The sequence below is a fragment of the Accipiter gentilis genome, chromosome 30 (assembly GCF_929443795.1).
Source record: "Accipiter gentilis chromosome 30, bAccGen1.1, whole genome shotgun sequence".
In the NCBI taxonomy this organism is placed as follows: Eukaryota; Metazoa; Chordata; class Aves; order Accipitriformes; family Accipitridae; genus Astur; species Astur gentilis.
In genome coordinates, this window is record NC_064909.1 from 3559907 (window position 1) to 3584533 (window position 24627).

At 50.1% G+C, this 24627-nt stretch overlaps 1 protein-coding gene across 1 annotated transcript; it reads left to right on the plus strand.

The window, feature by feature from the left end:
* The first annotated feature begins 5382 nt into the window (after positions 1-5382).
* FOSL2 (FOS like 2, AP-1 transcription factor subunit) lies at positions 5383-22457 on the plus strand. The gene is made up of 4 exons (XM_049833747.1): positions 5383-5872; positions 11932-12186; positions 15834-15941; positions 18001-22457. Exons 1-4 carry the CDS (start codon positions 5774-5776, stop codon positions 18508-18510), a joined length of 972 nt encoding a protein of 323 aa, XP_049689704.1. The 5' UTR covers positions 5383-5773; the 3' UTR covers positions 18511-22457.
* The last annotated feature ends 2170 nt before the right edge of the window (positions 22458-24627 follow it).

Consider the following 24627-nt stretch of genomic DNA (forward strand, 5'->3'; position numbering starts at 1 on the left):
TTTCTTCAGGCCCCACTCACAAAATACAGCAAGAAAATATTCAAGACCCTTACTGGACTGGGCAATGAGGAAAGAGCTGAGTCCAAGCTCCACAGGGCAGGGCTCCCTCCACTAAATCGCCTCCTGCTGCAGCGTCTGCTGGGACCACCCTGGCAGTGCTGCCCAGGATCTCACAGGGAAGCCCCTGGGCTGCAGCAAGGATGAGCCTCAGTGGGCCCTTTGGCTGCTGGGACCAGAAAGGGTGCCTCTACAAGAGGCAGGAGTGGGGCAAGGCAGGCTCTCATGTTGCTGAGGCAGGTTTGGAACTAGGCAAACACACACAGGTATCAAGATAAGACTGTTCATCTCATGCCAAGAGGTGTCTAGAGGTCAACTCGTGGGAAGTCTTTTCCCATCTCTCACATCCCGTGTACTCTGGGGCTAGGAGGAAGCTTGCTCGTCCCTAGGCTGGTATCTCCTGAAGCTGTTTTCTGCTTCCCTACACCAGCAAAATGTCATAAACTGTGCGTCATCGTCACTCTTAATAAGTCCTTGGTCCCAGTCCTCTTCTTGCACCTGCCGCTCAGTGTGTTGGGAGGATCTTTGCTCTGGAGCATTTTAAGAGGGCTGAAGCTGTTTCTGCTTTGACGTAGCATTTGGCTTTGTTGGCATCTGGGATCCCTGCAGAGCTGACCCTGCGTGGAACCAGCAGGACCGCTGGCTATGGCACTGCACCACAGCTGTGCCACAAGCCTGACTGAGCAGTGCCAGAGGCATTCGGTGCCCATGCTGCTGCGGGACTGCCCTGCTGCTGCCCCACCTGCATCCCAAGCCCTCAGCATCACCCAACCCTGGTTCAAAAGAAGGAAGAGCATCACAGCACCCAACTTTATCCTGGGCTTTTACTGGCACCAGGATTTAGAAAGAGTTAAATGATGTTGCCTCATCACCCAGTGGCAGCAGTAGGAGTGGCAGGATTAGTGTCATTACCCTGAACTGGACCCTACGCTCAGGCAGGGCCGAGCCAGCTGTGTGTTTGAACACAGGGACAGTCTCACTGCAGCCACCTGAGATCAATTGAGGGGAGTGACTCCCTGCCCTAAAGATATGCTGCACTGCTGGAGGGAGGCCCTATGGCTGCCGTGTGTCCTTCTGAAAACAATGGGGTTATCGGCAGGAGAGAGGGCTCCATGGTCTGACAGTACATGAGTAGGAAAAGCACTCTGCTTGGCAAAAGGTGTTTGCCGAACTGCGTCCAGAAGCCCTTTGAAGGAGAAAACCTCCGTTCTCCCTTGGATACACTGGAGTACTTAATAAATGACTGTAATTAAGTGTGAGGTGGTAGCTTAAGAGCTCGTTCCCAGAAGTTAACATCAAAACACTTGCTCTTAGCACTTAGACAATATGAAAGCAGACTTTGTGCACAGATGAAAGTAGAGTTGTCAGGAAGGGCTGGAGAGCCCTGGAAACCAGTACACTGCTTCTTCAGAGAGCTCGAGGAAAAGGTCTCGGGAAGCAACAGAGTTGCTTCTGCAATGAAAGTCCTTTATAATGAACAGTGACCAAGATAGCACCAATTCAGGGGTAGGCGGGAGAGAGTTTTAAAACAGGAGAAGAGGAATTGCGTGAGGAGAAGAGGTGCAGGCTCTTTCCTGAGCTTTCCCACAGCTGCCCGCACCCAGCCGGTGCAGAGCAGCTGCAGTCTCACCAGCCCCGGAGCCGTCCCCCAGCCTGGGGGCTGCTCTGTCCCACAGCAGGGACAGCCACAGCACGTCTCGGCTCTCCGTCGCTGGCACACGTGCACATTTAAGGCAAAGTGATTACTGCAGGCTTCTTCACAGGAAATGTCTAAAGGGTTGCAAAAAAGAAGAGTGAGGACAAAGACGATCGTGGATGCAATTGTTTTTTGAACAAAAATCAATGATTTTTGCCCTTAGGCAGGTGGCACGGCGTGGTGGTGCAGCCTGGCACTGCCAGGGAGGCTGGAGAAGGAGGTCCTAACTGCAGGCTCTGCTAAGTGCTTCCCAAGGGCCAAGTCTAAGCTGCTGCTGAGTGTCCTTATCCTCTGCTCCTGTAAAAACATGGTGAAAAGCATTCCCAGATCTGGGTTTCAGTCTCCTAATTGCTGCCGAAATCAAGAAGCATAAGGAGCCAAGGTCTCATTTGCCTTACAATGATCCTCTCCTGCCCTGGAACCTGGGCTGGTCTTAATTTGTCTATGGTTCAGGCAAGAATAGACTAGGCAGACATACATGTTATCTCTTGTTTTTTTGGAAGCAGGGAGCCTATTGCACAATGAAGCTTGGTCTGGATGTGGATTAAAAATGCATGTGTCTGGGGCACCGTGAGCTAGGCTAGTCTGAGTTACTTTGATCAAAAAAAAAAAAAAAAAAAAGCATTACAAAGGCCTGATAGGGGAATGAGGGGGCTCCGTGGGGCTGATTATTTTTTCCCATGGGACATACTGATCACTTCTGTACGTGTGAGCCCATCTCAGTCAATGGGGACTTGCACTCTCAGGCCAGAAGAACCTTTAGCAAAGTCAATGTACATACACAGGGTATATATCCCCAGTGTTGCATCAGGGGGCTGTGGGTCAGGCGCTCGTGGAGGGCATGGTGGTGCTGTTCCAGCCGTGGAAGGGAGGTTCATCACCTGACAGGAGCTGAGGGTTTGGCCTCAGGTGCGCTTTCAGCTTCCTACACTTCTTACAGGGCTTTTAACTTGAGGATTTACAAGTGTCAACTAATTGCATCCACATTAACTGCAGCCAAATATTAAAACAGCACTTGAATGTCATTTCAAACAAGCTGTTTCCAGACTAGGTCTCATGCAAATTCATCAGGTCGGGGTAGATGTGCCAAAATCACTTTGGAATAATGTTTGAAAATAACACTCGAAGTGTTTGTACTTTAGCAGAAACATGAGGAGAGCAGGTAGTTTAGGTTTAATGATCTGCTGAAGAAAAATTATAGAAACAGTCCTCCTCTCACAAAATGCCTCAACACTAATGCTCCAGCACCACATCCTCCACCCCCTTGTTTCTGGTTGTCTCTCCCTCCCTGGACCAGATACTTTTGCGTTCCTTGCTGCACAGCAGTGTGGTTTCTACAAGCTCACCAGCCGGATTTAAAACATGGCCAAAGCCAGAGCTGGTGACCCCAGCTGACAACAGTGGTTCACCCTGGGGCTAGCAGCAGCCTCCACCTGAGCAGAGCTGGAGGCAGACCCAGGGAAGGTGACCAGCCAAACCCCAACCCCTTTTGTTAAGCTTCTTTATTACAACAGGTGTTTTTCCCCTTCTCTCTTCATCTCTTAACAACTGAAGCCTGATTCCTCTCACATCTTGAACTAATTCTCTTTCCAGCAGAAAGAAGCACATGCAGATGACCTGCCTGATGTGCAACCCAAGGGGAAAACCACGTCACAACCTCGCCTGCTGAAGTGCCTCCCCCCTCCTCCCCAGCCTCTCGCTCCTAATGCAATCCAAGGTGAAAGCACGGGTTTATTTTTACAGCCCTGTCCCCACCTCCCCCAAAGTCAGATGCTGCGGCTAATTCGGATGGAGAATTTCAATTGCCTGGAAAATGAAGGTGCTGAAAACCGAACAGCATCCACAGGAGTTTTAGTCCCAAATGACTGTCTTGGTGCTAAAAAAAATCAGGTACTGAAGGCTTATCACCAGTGGGCTGCTGCTTTTCAGAGTTCCTCGAAGGCTCTGGGATTGAGATGGGTGCTGCCTCCCCCTTCCCAAGGAGGCCAGTGCGAGTGGAGGAAAGCCCATTACTCTCAGATGAGCTCCTGTGGGAAAATACTTTGCCCATGAGACAGCTTAAATGGGATTTTATAGCTTGAACTTAGATGACTTCTTCTTCCCTTCCAGCAAAGAGGACACACTCAGGGCTGGGTGAATCCTCCAGGGAGGATGAAAATGAAACATTTTGGGTCTAAGAGCAATGTTTTAACAATCTGTAAACTAGCATCATTGCTGTATTTGCTGCAGGTCACCCAAGAGCGCACATTCTCTGTGCGGAGGGCTCTGCTCTATCTGCTTCTGCCGCCTGCCAGCCTGTGCCAGTCAGTGACCCGGCAATGTCACAGACGCCCGAGGTGGGCTGTGACAGTCCTGGCCCCATGAGTTTCTACTGCAGGGAAGCCTAGAGCTGTTACCTGCCCTTCCCGTGACATACTCTGGCTTGGAGGACTGGAGTGGCTCTCCAGCCAGCTCCCAGGAGAGTGGAGGAGCCCACGCAAAAAATCAGTATAAAGATAAAATTAAAAAATTAAACTAAGGAAAAAAAAAAGAATAAATATAAAAATGAGAATGAAAATGAAATAAATAATAACAAAATTTTAAAAAATAAAAGAAAAATGAGTAAAACGTTAAAAAGAAAAGAAAAATAAAAAATAAAATAACGATGAAAATAAATAAATAGATAAAATTAATAAAAGTAAAAATAGATTAACACTGCTATAAAAACTAGCCGAGGCTAACACTTGGTTTATTGACGCTGTGAAGAAACGGACCGAGCACTGGTGCACTGCTGGTGCCATCCACCCTCCCCGCAGGGAGGAGGGCTGGGTACGCTCCTTGTATCAAATCCCCACCGAACCACCGCGAAAGCCGGAGGACGACATTTACGTCCCGTACCCCAAAAGCCACCCTCCCGCGCCCTCTCGACGGTGTGCCTGCCCCTTTAAATTCCGGCGGCGGAGCCAGGGAATCCCTCTCGCAGCGCGTCATCCGCGGCAAGGAAACCCGCGCTCGCGTCGTGCCACGCAAATGACCATTTTTGGCAAAGTGCGACAACGGACGGGACCAAGTGGGGCGGGGGGAGGCGGGACCTGACGGGAAGACGGCGCCGCGCGGCCTCCGCCGCTCCGCCCCCCCCCCCCCGCCCGGGCCGTCGGAGCGCGGGTCTGGGCGGGGGGGGGGGGGGGGGGCGGAGCGGCGGAGGCGGCGGGGCGGGGGTGCGGGCGCGGTCCCCCGCTCCCGTCCCGCCCCCCCCCCTCCCGCGGCGGCGGCAGGTGGGAGGCTCCGCTCTGGCAAGGTGGGGTCGGTGCGCCGCGGGTTTGACGTGTGCGAGTGCACATGGTGCGGCGGGCGGGCGGATAATAAGCGAGTGGGGCCGGGGCGATGCCATTGCTCTGAGTCACGGCGGGTGCGCGGAGCTCCCGCTGGCGGTACCGGGGAGCCGCGGGGCGTAAGACCCGGTTGAGTCACCCCCGCGCCGGGAAAAGGGGCGGCCGGTGGTGGCGGTGGTGGTGGTGGCGGCGGCGGTGGCGGCGGCGGCGTAAAAGAAGAAGGGGGGGGTGGGGGGGGGGCGGGGGGCGGAGGAGGACCGCTCCGCCTGCGGCCCCCGGGGCCGGGACCGCTCCGCCGGTGGGGCGAGTCTCGCCGGGCAGCGCGGAGAGAGGACATCGGCGCGCGCGCGCCCGCCGCTGCCTGCTCCTGCCCGCGCGCAGGGCTCTGCGCCCGCCGGGCCGCCGAGTCCTCCCGTCCCGTCCCGTCCCGTCGGCGCTTCGCTGCTGCCGCCTGAGCCCCTCTCATTATTGTTATTTTGTTATTTTTCTTTTTTTCTCTCCTTTTTTTTTAAACCTTTTTTCCCCCCTTTCCCCCCCAAAGCCTTTTTTTTTTTTCTTTTTTTTTTTCGCCTTCCGCGGCGAGCATTGGGAGGGCAAAGGGAAGAGCCGAAGAGGTCGGAAGGGAGAAGGGGGCGGGGAGACGGCGAGGGAGCGGCGGGTGTCGGTGCGGGAAGGCGGGGACGCGGCTCCCCCGGCCCGGCCTCGGACCATGTACCAGGACTACCCCGGGAACTTCGACACCTCCTCCAGAGGCAGCAGCGGCTCCCCGGGACATCCCGAGACCTACTCCAGCGGCGCAGCCCAGCAGGTAGGGCCGGGCGCTGCCCCTCTCCCCCCGCTCCCTCCGGGGGCTGCTGCCCGTCCTCCCGGCGCGGGAGTTCACCGCCACGCCCGGGGAGCGGCGCTTCCTCCCCGGTGAAGGCGCGGGCGCCCGGCGGAGAGGCGCCGTCTGCGGGGGCGCAGGCAGTGCCGGGGAGCGGGCTGCCTGCGGCCGCCGTGCCGTCCTGTCCCGTCCCGCCGCTCCCGGCCGCTTTCTTTCTCTCGCTGCCCGCCCGCCCCGGAGCGAGTGCCGCGACCCTTCCGGGCGGGACGGTCAGCGGAGTTCCCCTCCGGTCGGGGCCGCGGGTGCCCACCCGGGGCCGGGCGTGTCGTGGGAGGCAGCCGCCTGCCCCGAGCGGGGAGGTGCGGTAAGGAAGCGCCCGGCGGGCTGCCCCCGCCGCCCCGGCCGCAGGTAGAGCGGGGCCCGCGCGTGTCGGTAGAGGAGACCCCGCCTGGTGCCCGGGGGCCGGCCGCCGCGGCGGGCCGGGGCCAGCTCGGAAATCAAAGGGCTCCTCCGGGCAACTCCTCTCCGAGGCCGGTAACGCGAGCACACGGCCGTATCTGACTTTTCCTCCTTCCTGCTTTTGTTCTCCCTCGGAGCTTCTCCGTCCCTCCGTTCACCGCCCCTTCCCGGGCACTGTCCTGGGCTCGCTCGCAGCGGCCCGGGAGCCTTCCCGGGGACTTCGGGAGGTGCCGCTCGAGTTACTTCCCAGGCGCTACCGCAGCCGCCCTAAAAACGCGCAGGGGGTCGCCGAAGCGGGCTCTAGCTTTTTTAAGCGTCTAAAGTGGTCTCCCCGCTCCCCCCCCCCCGCCCCCGAAACTTCGGCTCCGCGGCGGTGACGCTATTTTTGCCTTTCCCACCGGCGAGGCCAAAAGGCCGGCGGCGTGCCGCTCCGCTCTGCCCCGCTGCTCCTTCCCTTTACCGGCAGCCGCCGGCCGCTCTCCGCTTGGTGATGGCTTTTTCCTGGGCGGGGGGGGGGGGGGGGGGGAGGGGAGTTTCGAGGGGAGCGGCCGAAGCGCTCCCCGCGCCCGCGGGCCTGGGTCCCCCCCGCAAGCTCCCGCTCGCTGCTGGGCGGCCCTTGAAGAATGGGAGATATTTCCTGTGGAAGCGACGGGAATTCACGGACCTAAAAGCCTAGTAGGGTGGTTTGGGTTTTTTTTTCCTTTATATTTTCTTAAGAAAACCTCTCGGAATGGCTTATATACCTACATCGACTAAATCCACCGCTTCTGGGGAAGGCATTACACAATCGGGCCAGTTATACAAACCTGGGTTATTTCATAACTTGTTTACATCAGCTCGCCCGGCCTCACTCTTTTTTTTGCTTTTTCAAAGTTGGGCTTCCCCCCCCCCCCCCGCCCCCCCCCCCCCCCCCCCCAATATTAGTATTTCTTGTGTGGCTTGTATGAGCGAACTGGCAGCGTAAGCACATTGCTGTCTTCGCATCAAGAAGTCATAGGATCATTAAAAAAAAAAAAAAAAAAGGCCAGTCTCAAACTTTGCCAACCGTACCAGCCTGTGACATTCCTCACATTAAAGAAGTTTTACCAGAAATGACTCGCCGCCGCTCCCCGCCTGCTCCAAACGCATCTCACTGGCGCCCTCTGCGGGCTGCGGACCGAGATTTCCAGGGATTGTAGCTCGACTCTAGCTTATTCCCTGTTTTACAGTAAATGACAGGACGAGGTGGGGGAGCCGGAAGGGGGGCTGAGAGGCTGGAAACGCCCGGCAAGCTGCAAATCCTTTGCTCTGCCTTTCCTCCTCTGATTCAGCAGCTGCGCTGGATTCAAGCACTTGGTGCAGGAGGTTGTGAAACTCCAGTGCTGCTTAATACTTGAGCTATCGAGGTCTGCCCGATAGCTGGGTTTTCCCCTTTTTATTTTCTGGGCCTGCACGTCTTCCCCAGGCAGCTGGTGTGCGTGGCATTTGATATGGGGGCCAGAGCCCAGTTTCTAGGGTTACTATCTGAAACGGGGCTTTAAGCAAGATGCCAGCTTAGCAAGAACAGAAATGTTTTCTTTAAGAATCCGGGAGATTTCTCAAGGCCTCGTGCGTCGTCTTTCCCTTGATCCTTACAGATGTTGTAGATTAGGATGAAATGCAAGTGTTGCCTTTACCCTAGTAGTCGGGCTGTTCTGCTGATTCTGGTCTGCAGAGTTTTATCGTTACAGAAAATACACGTTGTAGAAATTTTTTCTTTAGTCTGTTTTTTTCCCAAAGAAAGAAAAGATGCATCAGTCACATGTTTAAGTGGAAACTGTGTCTCCGAGCCAAAACTTTGATGCTTTTTAATTCTTTTTCCCATACAACACAGCACTGGAACATTTTTCTTTTAAGTTGCGTGTCATGCTATTTTCCTAATCACTGACTTGCCATGTGGTAAACATAGACTTTAATGGGAAGAGTTTGTATACTCTTTCAGACTGTTTGACTTCCCCCTCAGATATACCAGCACTGTGTCCAGTTTTCCTTTGAGGAGATGTTTGACATGGGAGAGCCATCAGGGGCCTTGCATTTTTTACAGGATATGTCCTGTACACCCTATATTTGCTAACTGAGTAGTTGTTAAAAGTCCTCTGGGTGGTTTTTTTTTGTGGTTTTGTTGTTGGGTTTGGTTTTTGGTTTTTTTTCCATGGCCATTGTACCTGTTTCTAGACCAGTTTCTGGTGCTGCTCAGTGCTTGCAGTTACAGATGTAAGCGAAGGTCCAGAGGGGAGCAGAGTCGCAATGGGATGTGGTATAGAAACTCCTTGTTAAGATGGAGAAGGGAACCACAGAGCCAAAGCCTAGAATGTTCCCGTGCTGCCCTTGCTCCGAAGTTGTGACCTGCTAATGTAGCTTGTCCCTGCCCACGGTAGGACTTGCTGGAGTTTCCCTCGGCTGTAGAGCGGGGGAGGCTCCCATCCAACTCCATATTTTTAAGGCAGAGCAGAGACTGACCTCAGTTCTTGGCGCTCTTAATAACAGGACTCTTTCTGTTTGCTGTTTAGTTGTTGGGGTTTTTTAATGATACCTTCATCGGTGTGTTGCTTGGGTCAGGAGGAGAGCACTGGCTTCGTGGTTGAGCGCGTGCTGCATGTGTAGCCCTGCAGTGTGGCTATCGCCACATCTTTTCTGTAGTGCTGTGAATTCCTCGTAGATAAGGAGAACTGAGAGCTGGCAGACAGTTGCCTCCAGGAGCCCCTCCCAGGTCAGGAGAGGAGAGCTGTGGGTGTCCTGGGTGAAGAAATGGCAGGAGCAGGTCTGGAAGGAGGAGAAATGGGGAGGTGGGTGAGGGTGGGCGGTGCTGGCAGGGGGGCTGATGCTCTCTAAGGTGAGGAGGAACGAGGAGACCAAAGCTGGGGCTGCAGTTTGGGGAAAGATCTGGAGCTCCAAGGTGAGGACGCTCGTGCTTAAAGGGACTGTGCAGGAGAGGTGGCAGAGAATTCAGGGCCTGCCACTGAAACCAGCAGCGTCCCAGGGGTCAGAGCTATGGCCACCTGGCAGAGCGTGGGGGGCCAGCAGCATTTTGGCACAGCAAAGCTGATCCAGTGCAGTGTCCTAGCAGGGAAAGCGAGATATTTGGGGAAAGCCTGACCAGTCAGGAAGCAATGCTTGTAAAACCCAGTGGTAGCCTGAGCACCCTGTATCTGAAGATGCAGCCTGTCACAGCAGCACATCCCTTAATTAGTTATCTAGGAAAAATACCGCCTTTGGAAAACACAGAATACAGGTTTTGGAGATTTTTTTAATGATATTTTGAGGGATTAGAAAGGAAGCTGGTGACAGATGGAGCACAGCACAGACAGGGACTGCAGTCTGACTGGTCTCTTCCCTGGGTCTGCAAGCAAGCACCGTGGAGCTGCCGAGGGATGTGGCTGAACTGAGCAGCTCCCTTTCACTGTCCAGGAGACCTCCACTAGTGTTAGAGAGGGGTCCTAGGTTGAATGCAGGAGTGATTGCAAGTGGAGTAGTCTCTTTATCAATAACAGGGGGCCTGATCTTTGTGTCAGACAGTTGTGTCTTATGTGGCTGATTTAGTGGTGGATCTGACTCTCCTGACCTCGGATGGGAATTTTTAGCAGTTTGTTGAGTGTCTGAAGGTGGAGGCTGCAGTAGGGTGACACTTTGCATAGCAAAGTGTCGTCAAAAGATCTCAAAGTTTTGCAGCCATAGCTTTCTAGTGTCCCTGCAAAGAAGACAGGACTCTTTCTTCTCTGTTTTTTGGGTACAGGAGGAGTGGTGGCACACGTTGGTAAAGGTCACAGTAGAAGCCACTTGTAGAGCTGGAAGCAGAACTTGCATCCCTTGACTTGAGCACTTGTGGTTCAACTAGTCTTGCACTTCCTCCCTTCTGTGAGGTTAAGGTCCCTTTTTGTTACGGTTGTGGAGGCACCAAGGCGTCCTCTCCTGTGCCATGTGGTCACAGCCTACACCAGGCAGAGCAAAGAAGGGGATTTGCGCCCGTAAATTCCTCTGTAGTGTTGACAGTTTGCAGCTCTGGGCCTCTGTAGTTACTTGGGAGATGTCACAGAGATGGCATACACTCTGAAATGTGGCGTGTGCTGAGGCTGTGTTGGACTCGAGCTCCAGGTGCATCTCTGAGGTTCTGGCAAGGCTTTTGCCAAAGTCTTGGTGCCAGTGTCATCCTGTCTGTGTAGTTCCCCCACCTGCTTAATTTGATTCACTCCTTCCTTCTCTTGTCCTTTCTTGCTAGATTTTTGAGCTGTCCAAAGCTGTAAGTCAGCATTTGTCGGTATTCAAACTGGATCTCCTGGTCTCCAGGCATTGGCAGCTGGACTTCTTACGGCTAATACTGGTCTGAAATGCTGTAGCTATCAGAATGTGAAATACTATTTGCAGTAGCCTTGGTTTAACAAAGCACCTAAGGTGCTTGACTAGGCACACCCAGAAAAGAAAATCTGTACTGAAGTGCTGTCCCTTATCTGGGACGCTTACCTGAGCTGAGGTCAGGCTGATGCAAGGGCTCTTGCTTCTCTGGGAAGCTAGTTTGTTGACCCAAGAATAAGCATTTTTCATGGGATCATTTCAAGGCTTACAAATCAGTGGTAGTGATGGCTGCTGGTCCTACAAGCCCTGTCCCTTGCACAGTGATTGCTGGAGCAAGGCATGTCTGTCTGTAAAACCAAGTCTAACCATCGAAAGCCTCCTGAAGGAGCTCAGCATAGACAAAAGCATTCTTTCTCCCCTGCTTCCCCCTCCGGGGACAAGTGATTGTTTTCCTTGCAGTTTAGTGCCAGCATATTATCCAAATGGATTTACCTCTGTCTGAAACAAGGTGTACATGTATTTTGGAGGAGATCATTACCTGCTGCCTTGGTTTTACTGCTGCCTTGTTTTGTCTAGACAGTGCAGAGAGCTGCAGGGAACTTGTCCGATCTGAATCCTAAGACCTATTTTATAGGCTGCTATTAAAATACATATCCTCTCACGTAACCATCCTGTGGCCGGGTTTCTCACCCTGTGTGTGCAGTGAGCGCAGAACCGCTGAACGAGAAGCAAGCTGCTGTTCTTTGCTGTACCAAACCCTATGCGGACCAAGTCCAAATTTCAGGGGAATCCTTTGGTAGAAGAAGGCTTTGCTCTGCTTGGTAATGGCATTTCAGAACTTAAGTTTCTCTTCCTTTTCTTTGGACTGGCAGAGAAGTGTTTTTCTAGAAACTCCTTAATTCCCCTTTCACTCCACGCCAGAAGGAGCGGTGGGCACAGGTGGGAGGTGGTGGCGATGGGAGGGGACACTGGTGTAGGGGATGCTGAAGAGGCACGGGGGGTGGGGGGGATGAGGAAGGGGGCTGGGAGAGGGCAGGGCAGCTCTGGAGGGGAAGCGCCTGAGTCCAGCGCCTTCCTCGGGGGGCTGCAGGGGGCAGGGGCAGCCTGGGGTGCTTCAGAGGCACTGGCACCCCATGCCTTTGCTTTGGGTGCTGCTTTGATACTCACTGGTGCTGCTGCTGAGGGCCTAGCTGGTTTCTGAGTAACCACTTATGTTCTGCTTTCATTGATGTTTTCTCCTCTTCTCTCTCCCTTTTCTCCCTTGTCTTTTCTCCTAGAAATTTCGAGTAGATATGCCAGGATCAGGCAGTGCTTTCATCCCTACAATCAACGCCATCACAACTAGCCAAGACCTGCAGTGGATGGTCCAGCCCACTGTCATCACCTCCATGTCAAGCCCTTACTCTCGCTCACACCCCTACAGCCACCCCCTGCCCCCACTGTCGTCAGTGGCCGGACACACGGCCCTTCAGCGACCTGGTGTGATCAAAACCATTGGAACCACAGTGGGCCGGAGACGAAGAGACGAGCAGGTAACCGTGGCGGGGAGAGTGGCTGAGGGTGCCTCGAAAGCAGGCGTACGGAAATTTCCCCCCGCTGCCCTCTCTCGGGATCTCCTGGCCCCATGGGGGAGCATTGAGGTCTGTCCCCTGCGCTGTACAGGTGCTGGGGTTTCTCAGGGTGACATAGGGTGTAGGCTGGCAGGTGATTTTTATTGCTGCTTCCTCATCATATGGCAAGACTTACCCAGTCTCCATCAAACACTTCGCATTACTGGGCCACGTTGCAGCTTGGTTTCAAAAGCAAGTGAAACTCTGAAGTTGAGCCCTGGGTTTCAGTTTGAGTGTCTCTGCTGCTCCAGGCAGAAGGGAACCTCTGAGCAAGCAGAGGAGCTTTCACGTAGGTCCTTTCCAATCTGACACCCAAATCACATCAGCTGATGTTTTATATCTGCTCTGTGGTAGCAAGTGCTGCTCCAGTCTCACTTTTGGGTGATACTACTAGTACCAGCCAGCATCGTGCAGGGAGGAGCAGCTTCCCTAGAGCACCCTGATTCTAGTAGCAATAGCCTTCTGGATGTCTGGTGTCTAAATCCACCTTCCCACTACAGACATGCAATTGCTTGATCTCTTTACAGCGGTGAGGTGGGGATCTCGTAAGCAAAGATTTTTCTGCTCCCAACCCAGCTGCATTTTCATAGCTGGGATGGGGTGGCTTGTACCACTGTTGCCCTATGCTCAGCCTCCTGATGGGATTATTGAGCCAGACCCCTGGATCCTGTGCTGGGGCAGGGCAGTGGACTAGATGCAGGCATCTCATCTTCTGGAAATCCTTTCAGCCCTGTCAGTCTCTTAGTAAGATACAGCCTTCTCCAGGGCTGTCTGGTGAATAGCTATCCACAGTGCTAGGCTGACTTTTAAAAAAAAAATAAAATAATAATATCTGAATAATCTATATCTGCCGGAGCTGTTCCCAAGCAGCAGTTGTGGGGGTCACTGCAAAGCAGTGTAATGAGATGCACTGCGCACCCTCAGTACACAAGCACACGCTATTGCATGAGGTCTGTTTCTAATAAGACTCACCAGCTCCACTTTTACTTCCATGTCATCTGTTTTGATTCACAGTCTGATTATTTTATGCTTTAGACCTAAGAGGCAGGGAAGGGGTTAAAATCACTTGTCCAGAGTGAGCCACACCTCTGTGCACGGAGCTGGTATGGGTGCACTGAGGACCTGGTTTTGGGAGGAAGGATGGGGCAGCCATGGTGGTTCGGGTATGTGCCAGCCCTTTCCACCAGCCGGAGCTACCTCCCAGTTCCCTGCATGCAGGGCTTGTGTCCAAAGCCAGGGAAGCTCTCATGAGAACTGGGGGAATAATTAGCAACAACTAATTTGTTTGACAAATGCTGCCTCTGTGTTCACAAATTGGCCGTGAAGAGATCGCCATATTCTCCGCTTTATTTGTTGTTCAGAGTTATTTGCTGAAGGATGCCTGCCAAGCAATTCCTGGCCTGTGGCTTGTTTGCAAGCCGTTCATTGTGGGTCATTCAAAGCCAAGTCCTTTTGATTAGACACGTGCTAAGGCAGTTCCCGGGTGCTTTACCGTGGCTTTTTGGCTCAGGTTCCTGCTGTTGGTGCTTTGAACACCACATCGGAGTGCCTTTTTGGAAAACATTGTGTAACGCTTTATGAAAAGGGCCTGTTTTGATGAACATTTCTGCCAGCGAATGCACGTATTGGGCTTGGACAAGCTACAGATAATGCGTACAGCAGGGGCACGAAAAGTGCCAAATCCAACTGCTTTCAAACAAATCCAGCAACCGCTGACAGAATACTCCTTTTAAGACCTGGTATAATGTTAAGCACGTCCAGATTAAGGGCTTCAGCCCCATCTATAAGGTTTTTGCAAAGCATAGTCTCTGAGACAGATCATTTAAAAATGACTGAAGGTCCTGGGGGAGAAGTTTTGGTCCTAGCATATTTCAGTGAGGTCTGTGCTTCTAAAGCATGGAAGGGCTCTGGAAAACTGTACGCAGAGGCCCCACGTCAGCACAGAATCTGTGTGCATTACGCTTTGCCATACTGCAGATACTTGTGTGCAAATACATTTTTACCCTGTACACATATGGACTGGAAAGTGAGCAAGGAGACCTGTAGTGGGGAGAGTGGTGCCTGTGGGGGCTCCTTACTGGGGTGAATACGCCAAAGCCCTGCCGGTTGCTGCCCAGCAGGGTGGAGGTATTCCCCACCCCAAGATGGAGTGTTGTGATCTGCTGATGAAAAAGCTTTCAGGCCCAAAACCTGTGTCCTGAAGTCCTAGAAGTGCTTGTGTTGCTCAGTGTGCATCTAGGGGCTCACACTGCATGCAGGTGAAATTGCAGGCATGGATGCCCCCCTGCAGCCAAAAAAAAGCAGAACCAAGCGAGGGGAATGCCCAGAGGCTGAAGCAAACTCCCCAAAACTGCAAAGATCAAAATTAAGGAAATAAAGCAAACCAAAACAAACAGAATGAGGTTAGAGTAACACTAAAAAGAAAAGATAGTAAAAGGGTGAATGTCTCATTTGTGATTTTGACAGCCCATGAAGATACTAAAAATGAAAGCTTTTATGAGAAGTTTTTTCTTTCTATTCTTTGCTGGCACTACGTGACATCTGACACCTGTTTTGCAGGGTGCTCATTTCACTTTTGGTTGCGGTCACCAGGCCAAAGCCCCAGCAGCACACACTGGCCCAGTGAGGCCAGAGTGCAGGGCATGAGGTTGGTCTGCAGTGGAGGAAGGTGCATGGCCAAGCGTGTGCTGTGAATCCCCACAGCGATCTCTTGGCGCTGGCTTTTGCATGCTGTGTGCTGCAGCAGTGAGCCGGACCGCACTGGCCCTCTTCATGTACCAGCTGTACCAGCTGCCCGGCCTTGGCAGTGGTGCAAGCCTATCTGCTGCTGCTGGGATTTGTAAAACCTCATGCCAAAACCCAAAAGCTAGGCCTGACCTGACCAGATTTTGTGGGCTCCTGCTCACTTCCTCTGGTTTTGCAAGAGTGTCGCTCCATGGGTTTCTATGGAATTGCTCCTGATTTACATCAGTGAGGATGTCAGCTGGCCTCAGGAAGCCCTTGATATCACTGGAGCCTTGCCTGCTGATGCAAGAAACACAGTGCGTTATCTCACTGAGCGCTTGAAAATCTGAGGTCAGATTTTTGGGTGGTATAAATCACTGTTGCTTCAGGGACTTTATGGGAGCTCTGCTGCTTTCCCTGTCTCCCCCTCCACCCCATCCCCGACCTTCAAGCTGAAAACTATCTTTGTGTGGGAAGCAGCAGATATTTTCTTTCAAGAAAGAGGCACTTACAACATCGTGCTCTGGTTTTGCTTAATGTACCACCCAAGTTGTGAAACAATCAGAGCATCTTTTATCTTTTTGGCCTTGGTGCAGATTCACTGTCCTCTTACACAATCTTCCCCCTGCTCCCCACTCCATCTTCTCCTCACCCTTCTGCTAAGACCCAGTGCAGGAAGAGATACTGTGTGCTTTCATCTTCTGCTGACATCAGTGAAGAGGGGGAGTGCTCAGCATCCTGCTGGATCAGGCCTTTTTTCCTTTGCGTTGCGGTTAAATCCTCACAAACTTCAAGGAATGCCTTGCTCAGATCTGATTGTGGGTTTTCTTGGCACTTGCCCACAGCTGTCACCCGAGGAAGAAGAGAAGCGAAGGATCCGGAGAGAGAGGAACAAGCTGGCAGCTGCTAAGTGTCGTAACAGGCGTCGAGAGCTAACAGAAAAACTCCAGGCGGTATGTGCTCTGCATAGATTTTTCCTTCCTTGTTGCCCTCCCTTTGGACCAGCTCAAAGGGCATTGCTCTTCCTCCACTAGCATGTTCAAGGAAGATGCTACAAAACATATGCTGCCTTCCCCTTCCAAGGCCACCCAGTGGCGTTGCTCCTATGATAACAGTGGTGAGGGCTCAGGCGTGGAGCTCAGGAGCCTAAATTCCCCTTGCTGACTGCCCAAAATGTCCTAGGACCTCTCTTGCCTTCTAGCTTCCCAACTAGCGTTAGTCTCCCTACCTCTGGTCTCCCTCCATAAGTTGAAATAAAGATGCTCTGTGCCTCAAAGGCAAGCTTTAAGGACAAAAGCACCAAAGACAGTAGGATCATCTGAAAGCAGTAGAAAACGAGGCAGATGTTATGTGTACCATCAGAGCTATGTCCTTTAGGCTAACCTTTCTTGGGTGGAGGGTGACTGTTTTCCTGCACAAAGGAAGCATTGCAGAGCTGTGTGGTCTGTTGCCACAGGGGAAATAACTAGTTAAGCTGGAGAAGGTAGGGGTGAGCACAAGAACCATGGGGTGGGTGTCATGGTTTAACCTCAGTCAGCAACTAAGCACCACACAGCTGCTCGCTCAATTCCCCCCATCCAGTAGGATGGAGGAGAGAATCAGAAAAAAAAAGTAAAACTCATGGGTTGAGATAAGGACAGTTTAACAGGACAGAAAGGAAGAAAATTATTATTATTATTATTAATTAAAAAAGAATTGGAATATACAAAACAAGTGATACAGAATGCAATTGCTCACTACTCACTGACCGATGTCCAGTTAGTTCCCGAGCAGTGATTCCCGCACCCCGGCCAGCTCCCCCCACTTTAGTGGGCATGACATCACATGGTATGGAATACCCCTTTGGCCAGTTTGGGTCAGCTGTCCTGGCTGTGTCCCCTCCCAACTTCTTGTGTCCCTCCAGCCTTCTTGCTGGCTGGACATGGGAAGCTGAAAAATCCTCGACTTAGTCTAAACACTACTTAGCAACAACTGAAAACATCAGTGTGTTATCAACATTATTCTCATACTAAATCCAAAACATAACACTATACCAGCTACTAGAAAGAAAATTAACTCTATCCCAGCTGAAACCAGGACAGTAGGTAAGAGGTGAGCTAAAGAAGAGGTAAGGATGGGCTGTGTTGAAAGAGGCTGGAGGGAAGGCTCCAGCGCTCCTGCTCAAGAGCCAGCCTGGGCCTGGTTTTATTCGATGATCTTATTAACAAGCACAGCAGTAGTAGTGAAAGTGCACCAGTGAAATGTGCTGCTGACTCAAATTCAGGAGATATTCTCAGTGTAGGGGAGGCAGGACATCCTATAGGAAGAATTTAAGAATTGTCATGACTAAAGTAATAGAAGTGAGAGGAATGCAAAGTGAGAGGTCATATCTTGAAGGACTGAGGGTGAGAATTTTGTGAAATGGTGAGCTTCTCATACAGGAAGGTACTAATTGCTTACAGATTGATTATGAGCCATCAGTGTGATGTGCCCATGGGAAATGTAAATGTATTAATACTAGGATGCATCAAGGGATGATCCAGTGGAGATGAAAGTGTTAGTCCTTTGTGCAAGAGTCAGGCAAGTGTAAGACCTAATCTGGAATATGCACTAGAGAAAGAAAATGGAAACCGTTTAGAGATTGCTGTACACTACCTCTAAGTGAAAAACACAAAAAACGATGGGAGGAGATCAGAGTCCTCTCTGCTAAGGTGTCTGTCAGGCAGACAGCAAGGGAGAGGAGTGCAGTCACAGGCCAAGACAGAGTGGTAGAAGCTGGCCATGACAAAACTAAGGTGAGTTCATGAGAAGACTATTCATAACCCTCAGGTTGGTGAAGTTTGGGAATAGCTTGCTGGTAGACCCATGAAACACAAGATGCTTGGCTGGTGATGACCTGGTGCCTGCTTGGCTCATGAAGAGTCTGGGGTGTCTCTGCCCATGCCAGATGGGAGCTTGACTTGATGGCCATGTTCCAGGTGAGAAGCAGTTCCAGAGCCTCTGATAATTTAGTCACTCCCCTTTTGTCTGCAGGAAACTGAAGTGCTGGAGGAGGAGAAGTCAGTGCTGCAAAAGGAGATCGCTGAGCTCCAGAAGGAGAAGGAGAAGCTGGAGTTTATGCTGGTGGCTCACAGCCCTGTATGCAAAATCAGCCCTGAGGAACGTCGGAGCCCACCATCCAGCAGCCTCCAGAGCGTTCGGACTGGAGCAAGCGGAGCGGTGGTGGTGAAGCAGGAGCCTGTGGAGGAAGAGATCCCATCTTCCTCTTTGGTCCTTGACAAAGCCCAGAGGTCTGTCATTAAGCCCATCAGCATTGCTGGAGGTTTTTATGGGGAGGAGGCACTCAACACTCCCATCGTGGTGACCTCAACACCAGCCATCACTCCTGGCTCCTCCAACTTGGTGTTCACCTACCCCAACGTGTTGGATCAGGAGTCTCCTCTCTCACCGTCCGAGTCCTGCTCCAAAGCTCACCGGAGGAGCAGCAGCAGCGGTGACCAGTCATCAGATTCCTTGAACTCTCCCACCTTGCTGGCATTGTAATCCCCCTGCAGCCCTCCATTTTGCCAGTGTGTTACACCCCCTGCCCCCAGCACCATGGGGCGACCCCCCCCTCCATGGGATTAGAGACAGGCACAGGATCGTTCAAGCACAAGGGCAGCAAGAACAAGGATGGGGAAGTGCTGCAGCTCCAGGAAGGAGAGTGAGGACCAACACGAGCTCCCTGGAGGCATGAAATGGCAAGAGTGGGACTGGTGCACCAGGACTGTTCGGAGAGGGTGATGTCCCCTCTGTAGGGACTGCCTATGGAAACCTCTTCATGGCCGTAGTTGACTTGGGGAGCACTCCTGGCCAGGAATGAAGGCGAGCTGCAGACAGTTGCTAGTTGTCCCTTTCCTTTGTGAATTGATCTGATCAGTTGTGCTCTGTGCTTAGATCATTCTGGTTAGTTGATCTTACAACTTCTCTCTCCCTCTCTCTCTTTCTGTGCTTATCATTTCCAATGCTGTCGATCCCATGACATTTCATCCAGTTGCTCTGAACTGTAAAGGCTTGTTAGGATATTTCCTCTTGGGACAGACTGTGGGAAGCATGTAGGGTGGCCCAGGAGAGGGGGGACCAAGAGAAGCCCACGGACTTGGCAGCACAGGCAGAACTCTTAACTCTGACCTGGGGCACAGAGACAGCGAACAGAGGCAGCAGGAGGCTCGTGTGGAAGCCTTTCTTTTTTAAAATGTAGATACATTTACCCCCTTGGGCTCCTCAAAAACCAAGTTAGCATCTCAGGGCCAAAGTGGCATCAGAAAAGCTGCTGGGCTGGCACTTACCAGTGTCCTTGGCAGGGTTTTACCCCAGTTTGGTGGATATCAAATCTGCTGCTTGTTTACTTTTCCTGGATTGCCTGCTGTGTAGGGAGTGTTACATCTTCCTCCCCATCGGGGCTCCTGACTCAGAGGCTGATCTCTTCCTGTTAGTTAGTCCTCCCCTTCCCTTGGCCATATTTGTAGAACATGTTACGGAAAAAGAGGTGGCACCACATGCCTGTAAATCTAGGATGGAGACTGACAGTGGGTAAGGAGGTGAAACTAGCTGGCTGTACCCTTGCTGACTTTTTCATTATTGGGAAACAAAGCAGTGCACATCCACCAGCTGATACTAGCAGGTGTTGTTTGCTCAGAGATTCCAAATTTCCGAGGCTGGGGGGAAGGCAGTGATCCAACCTCCAGCACAGGACAGGCCACAGGGTTCTTCTGACCAGGCAAGAATGGCATGGTTGAAGTGATGACCTGTTTGAACTAGAACAGAGCTTCTGATAACCTCTGGTTATCAATGACAAATTGACAGCAGAGGAAAATCGATTACCATTATTTGCACCTCGGTCTTTGGCCTCTGTTTTTTTTGCATTGTAATTGATCTAGGTTTTTTGAGGTTGATTGGCCTGAAGACAGAAAACAAATCGGAGGACTGTTTCCCTAGCCCTGGGTCCTTGTCATCTCCAACCTATGGGCTTGGCTGCTACTATTAAGTGCTTACAGAGGGCACAAGCTCTACAGTGCTGATGTTCACTACTGAAAACAGTAATGTGTGTAACCTATTCCCACCTGGAGCCAAGCTCAATTCCTGTTGATGTCAAGGCACTGACAAACCATGACCATGTGTGCACTAGGATTGCCCAGCTTGCCAGCTAAGCCACTTAGGGGACAACTCTTTGGTCCTGCCTGTTGAAGCTGCAGTGGCAGCTATTTATTTTGTTGTGAGATTTTCTTATTCTTTTATATATTTTTTTTTTTTAATCAACTGAAACCAGGGTATTTCTTGGTCAGGCTGGACCTGGAGAAATGCTATATACGATTATAGGGCCACTCCTGTGAGATGCTAAACTGCTGCAGTTCCCTCCAACTCCACTGGGAATGAATAGGGTTCAGTCTTGTGGAACTGGACCTTTACTCAGCAGGGCTGACTTCCCTCAAACCCTGGCCACTGCCCATTCCTTGAGTCATTTCAAAGGGACACTACTTTAGCTCTAAAGGTAGGCTTTGCTTTGTTATTATTGCTATTATTTTTAAACCCAGGTATTTACCAAACCTGCCAGAAATAGAAAGATACGAGTGATCTTTTTGCATCGTAAAGCTGATTGTGATTCAGGCTTTTACTTTAATGCATTAACACTTCCATCTTTATACCACTGCTAGAGGTTTCAAATTGAGCTTACGCAATAAGTAAAATTGATAAAGGAGTTCTCTTGTCCTTACATGAACATCAAAACTTTGTTTTTAATAAAGTAGACCTTAAGCTTCCTGTAGTTAGCAGAGAGGATCCTGTTTTCATAGGATTTTATGTAGATTATATCACTTCAGGTGATACTGCTGCTTCTCTAAGTGTCTCCATTTTGCCAGATGCTTGTTTGGGGCATTCTGGATTGAGAATCTAAAACTGTTCAATATAATGTCTCTGCGTGTCATTTCCACCCATTTTTGAGCAAAAATGCAACTTTGGCAACGGTGAAACCTAAAGCAATGCAGCTACTTTTGAGGGCAGCTGACCAGGATCCATTTCTCCTGGGAGATCAGGAGCGTTCCTGCTAGGGGTTTCAGGAAGTCAGGTGCCTCTTTAAACCCCACTAAGCCTAACTGCTAGTGGAACAACAGAAAACTACTTTTGCTTACTGAATTGTTGCCAAAAGGAGCTGCAGCTGGCCCTTGCCCACTGCCTGCTGCCTTGTCATTGACCTTCTCAGAGGCAGAAGGATCCTCTTTTCTGTCCTGTGATACTGACAGGAGCCATGTGAAACTACCCAGAAAAGAGGATTATATTCCACTATATGGAAAAAGCCCTGAATACCTTGTGCCTGCCTGTTTTGTCCCTCAAATCTCTCAGAGGATGTCTGTGTTGGGATCGCTGGTCTCCTGCCTTCTCTGTTTTGTGGATCAGCCTTACTTTTGTTTAGTTTCTGGCAGCCAGGTACAACTTGAGCTCTGCTGCTGTTTCAGTCTGGCCCTGCATTCTTCTTTTCAGGTTTACTGGTGTGCTTTTTCAGAATTGATTGTCTTCCCCATCCCCTAAACAGTATTTTCCATGACTACCTTTCCTGCTGATTCCTAAATGTAGTTACTGTGTGTTCTGCAGGTAATGGGGATGTGGGACCTGTTGTAACTAGTGTCTGACCATGAGTTTTGTCAATAGAAAAAAGCCCAGAGAATTTCAGCTGGTATTGGGTCAACCCCCTAGGGACTGACCCAACAAAGCCTCTAATAACATCTTAAATTAATCAATGGCAAGCTGGGAGGAGCAGTAGCAGCTGCATTGAAGGAAACATTCAGCTTACAGGTGATGTTTGCCATTCCAGTTTTGCCCTCATTCCTCCTTCCCAGTTGTGGCACTGCCTTCATTCATTCCTTTCTCATAGGTATGGAGACTGGGTAAGTCTCAAACTGCTTATGGTGTGATGGGATTTGGGACCAACGTGCTGGGGACAGTAGCTCTCTGTTGTGTTTTTATAATTATTATTTAAATGACCTGTTTAGTTCATCTGAACCTTTAATTTTGCTGCTTACTGTATGCAGGATCCACCTGGCCTTCATCCTAAATGAAAAGAAAAAACAAAATGAAAACAAACCTAAGACATCCCCCTCCTCCCTGGTATCTTCTTATTTATTGGCAGGCAGCCGTCTTGTGCCTGTTCCAGCAGATCTGCCTGCCATTAATTTAACATCCTCCCAACTCACATTCCTGGTGTTTGGTTGTTGCTTCTTTCTTTTTTTTTCTTGTTGTTGTTGTTGTTGGGGGTTTTTTTCATTCTAAAACAGACTTCTGAAATGTAAGAAACCTTATTATTATGACACTTAGAAGTTCATTTTCATTAGGAAGGCCAAGTCAAACATTTTAAGAGGTGGGGGGAACAATCTACATTTTATTTCTTATTTATTTATCATGTTTACATCTTTTTTTCTGTTCAAGACTTGGATATAATAAAGAAAGCATTAAAAATACTCCAATCTTTTTTTAGGCTAATAATTTTTTTTCAATTCTTTAAATAAAAGATTCTGGGGTTTGTTGTTGTCTGTATAAAATGTAAAAAGAAATATGTTTCTAAAGATGCATTATCATTCCTCTGTGAACAGTAGGTGGAGTTGAGGGCAAATCTCAGAATACAAGATAATAATAAAATCCCATCCTGTTTTACTTAATTGTTCCCCTCCTATCCTGTATGATTAAAGGGTTATTCCACTTTCTTGTTTGTGGTTACTTGATATTAAAACCATATTAAAATGTGTAGAAAATAGGTATCCAATTGTTTTTGCTCAGTGAGAGGATAAACTGTTGTATATATCTTGATATACTGTGTAGTTCAAAGTAACATCAATAAGGGATAGTGCATCTTTATTAGAGCGATAAGTTACTAGTGTCACTAAAGTCTACTTTAAGATTCTCAGATACAGAAAGGGCCTGATTCTGATTCCACTCTCCTGGGAGCAAATTGGAAACATCAGCATTTTGCTGCTGCAAAGCAGGTGTCAGAGGTGGAATCAAGCCTCAGTGATTAATAGGTGACCATGAGGATTATTGAAGGTTTGGGGGCACCATTATCTTTTTTCCCTCGAAAGTTTAGATCATGGTTTTTCTTTTTTTTGTCTGCAGTGAAGTAGTTTCTGCCAAGGAGGTTCTTAAAGGTGACTGCTGAATTGGGACCCTTCCTTGGTCGTTGTGATCTTGATATCGTTCTTGCAGTCCTGGAGAATCTCAGCTCTGAGGCATTCTCTCTGGTGTTGTCTCTTTTCTGTTCTTGTTATTTTACTGAATTACAGGCCTACAGTATTTGCACTAAAACAAAAAGCTTGTTAGAGAAAGCTTGCTGCTATGAAAGAAAGAACATATTAAAATGATTTTGCTTTTACAATTTTAACTGAATAGCATTTTGTAGAATAAAATCAATTTAGACTGAAAAGAAAAAATGACTTTTCTTTTTTCCTCTGGACCTTCCCCCTCACCGCCCCCCCCCCCCCTTTCTTTTCCTCCCATTCGTCAGTGGTGTGATGTTCCCCCCCCCTTCTCCTTTGGTGCTCAGTTGTAATGATTGGCTGTATTGTTGACTATGCTGCTGAGAGTTATGACACTTGTAAATCTTGTTTTAATGACATTGTGGACACTTTTGTATAGCAAGAGCTAACTGGAGTTCTCTCTGTTAACTGAAGTCATTAAAAAGCTCCCTTTGCCATGAACAATTAAAAGCTCACATGTTCCTTCAATATGAACAAATGGGTACACCATTGCCAGGTGCCTGGTTGTAGCACATTTCAGGGCTTCTTTCATTAGAGCAGCTGCAATCCAGACAGCTGTTAGCTGCAACAATGGTAAATGGGGCAGAGGCTAGCAGAGCAGACCACCTGGGCTAAAAGGCAAATAATGCATTAATCCTTTCATCTTGGCTTCAAAAAGAAAGGGATGGAGCTAGAAAATACATGCTGAGGTGACTTTACTTTTTTTTTTTTTTTTAAATTCACATTCTCAGCCAGAAGGACTCAAAGCTTCTGCTCTGAAAACATGGAGTGGAGAGCATGGCTGGTTCACTGGTAGTAAGGAGGAGGTTAAGATGGGATTCTCTTGCTCACCTGGAAAAGCTGCAGTCTCTGGGGTGAAAGGAACCCAGATAAAACAGGTTAGCAGTGGAGGATGTCATAGTCAAATTAAAAAAGGAACGGTGGTAGGGAGGAGATGTTAGGTGAGTCATGGCTAGCCAAGCTGGCACCAGGCCAAGCTGCTCCTTACTCATGGGTTTCTTTAAAAGTAATGTCTGCTCTGGCTTCCTGCTGGACCCTGTCCCTCACTCATTTCTCCCCCCACCTCCCTTTTTTTAACCCCTGTGTTCTCACAGTGCCATGGTGAAGGAGATCAGAGATGTTGGAGTAAGTTACATGGCTGGTGTAGGAAAATATTTGTGAAATCATGGGGAATGCTGAAGGTATCAGTTACCAGAACGGGGGATACATGCACATGCCGGTGTGAAGTGAGCTCAGCGGTCAGGAATCTGTATTGTAGGAAAGCTGACACGAGGTCACCATAGGCGGGCCTGGGCTGTAGAGTTGGAGCCAGCCTTAGGGTGCCCCATGGGGTCAAGGATGACACAAGGGGTGAGGGAGAGTCTTTGGGAGGCTTTTTCTA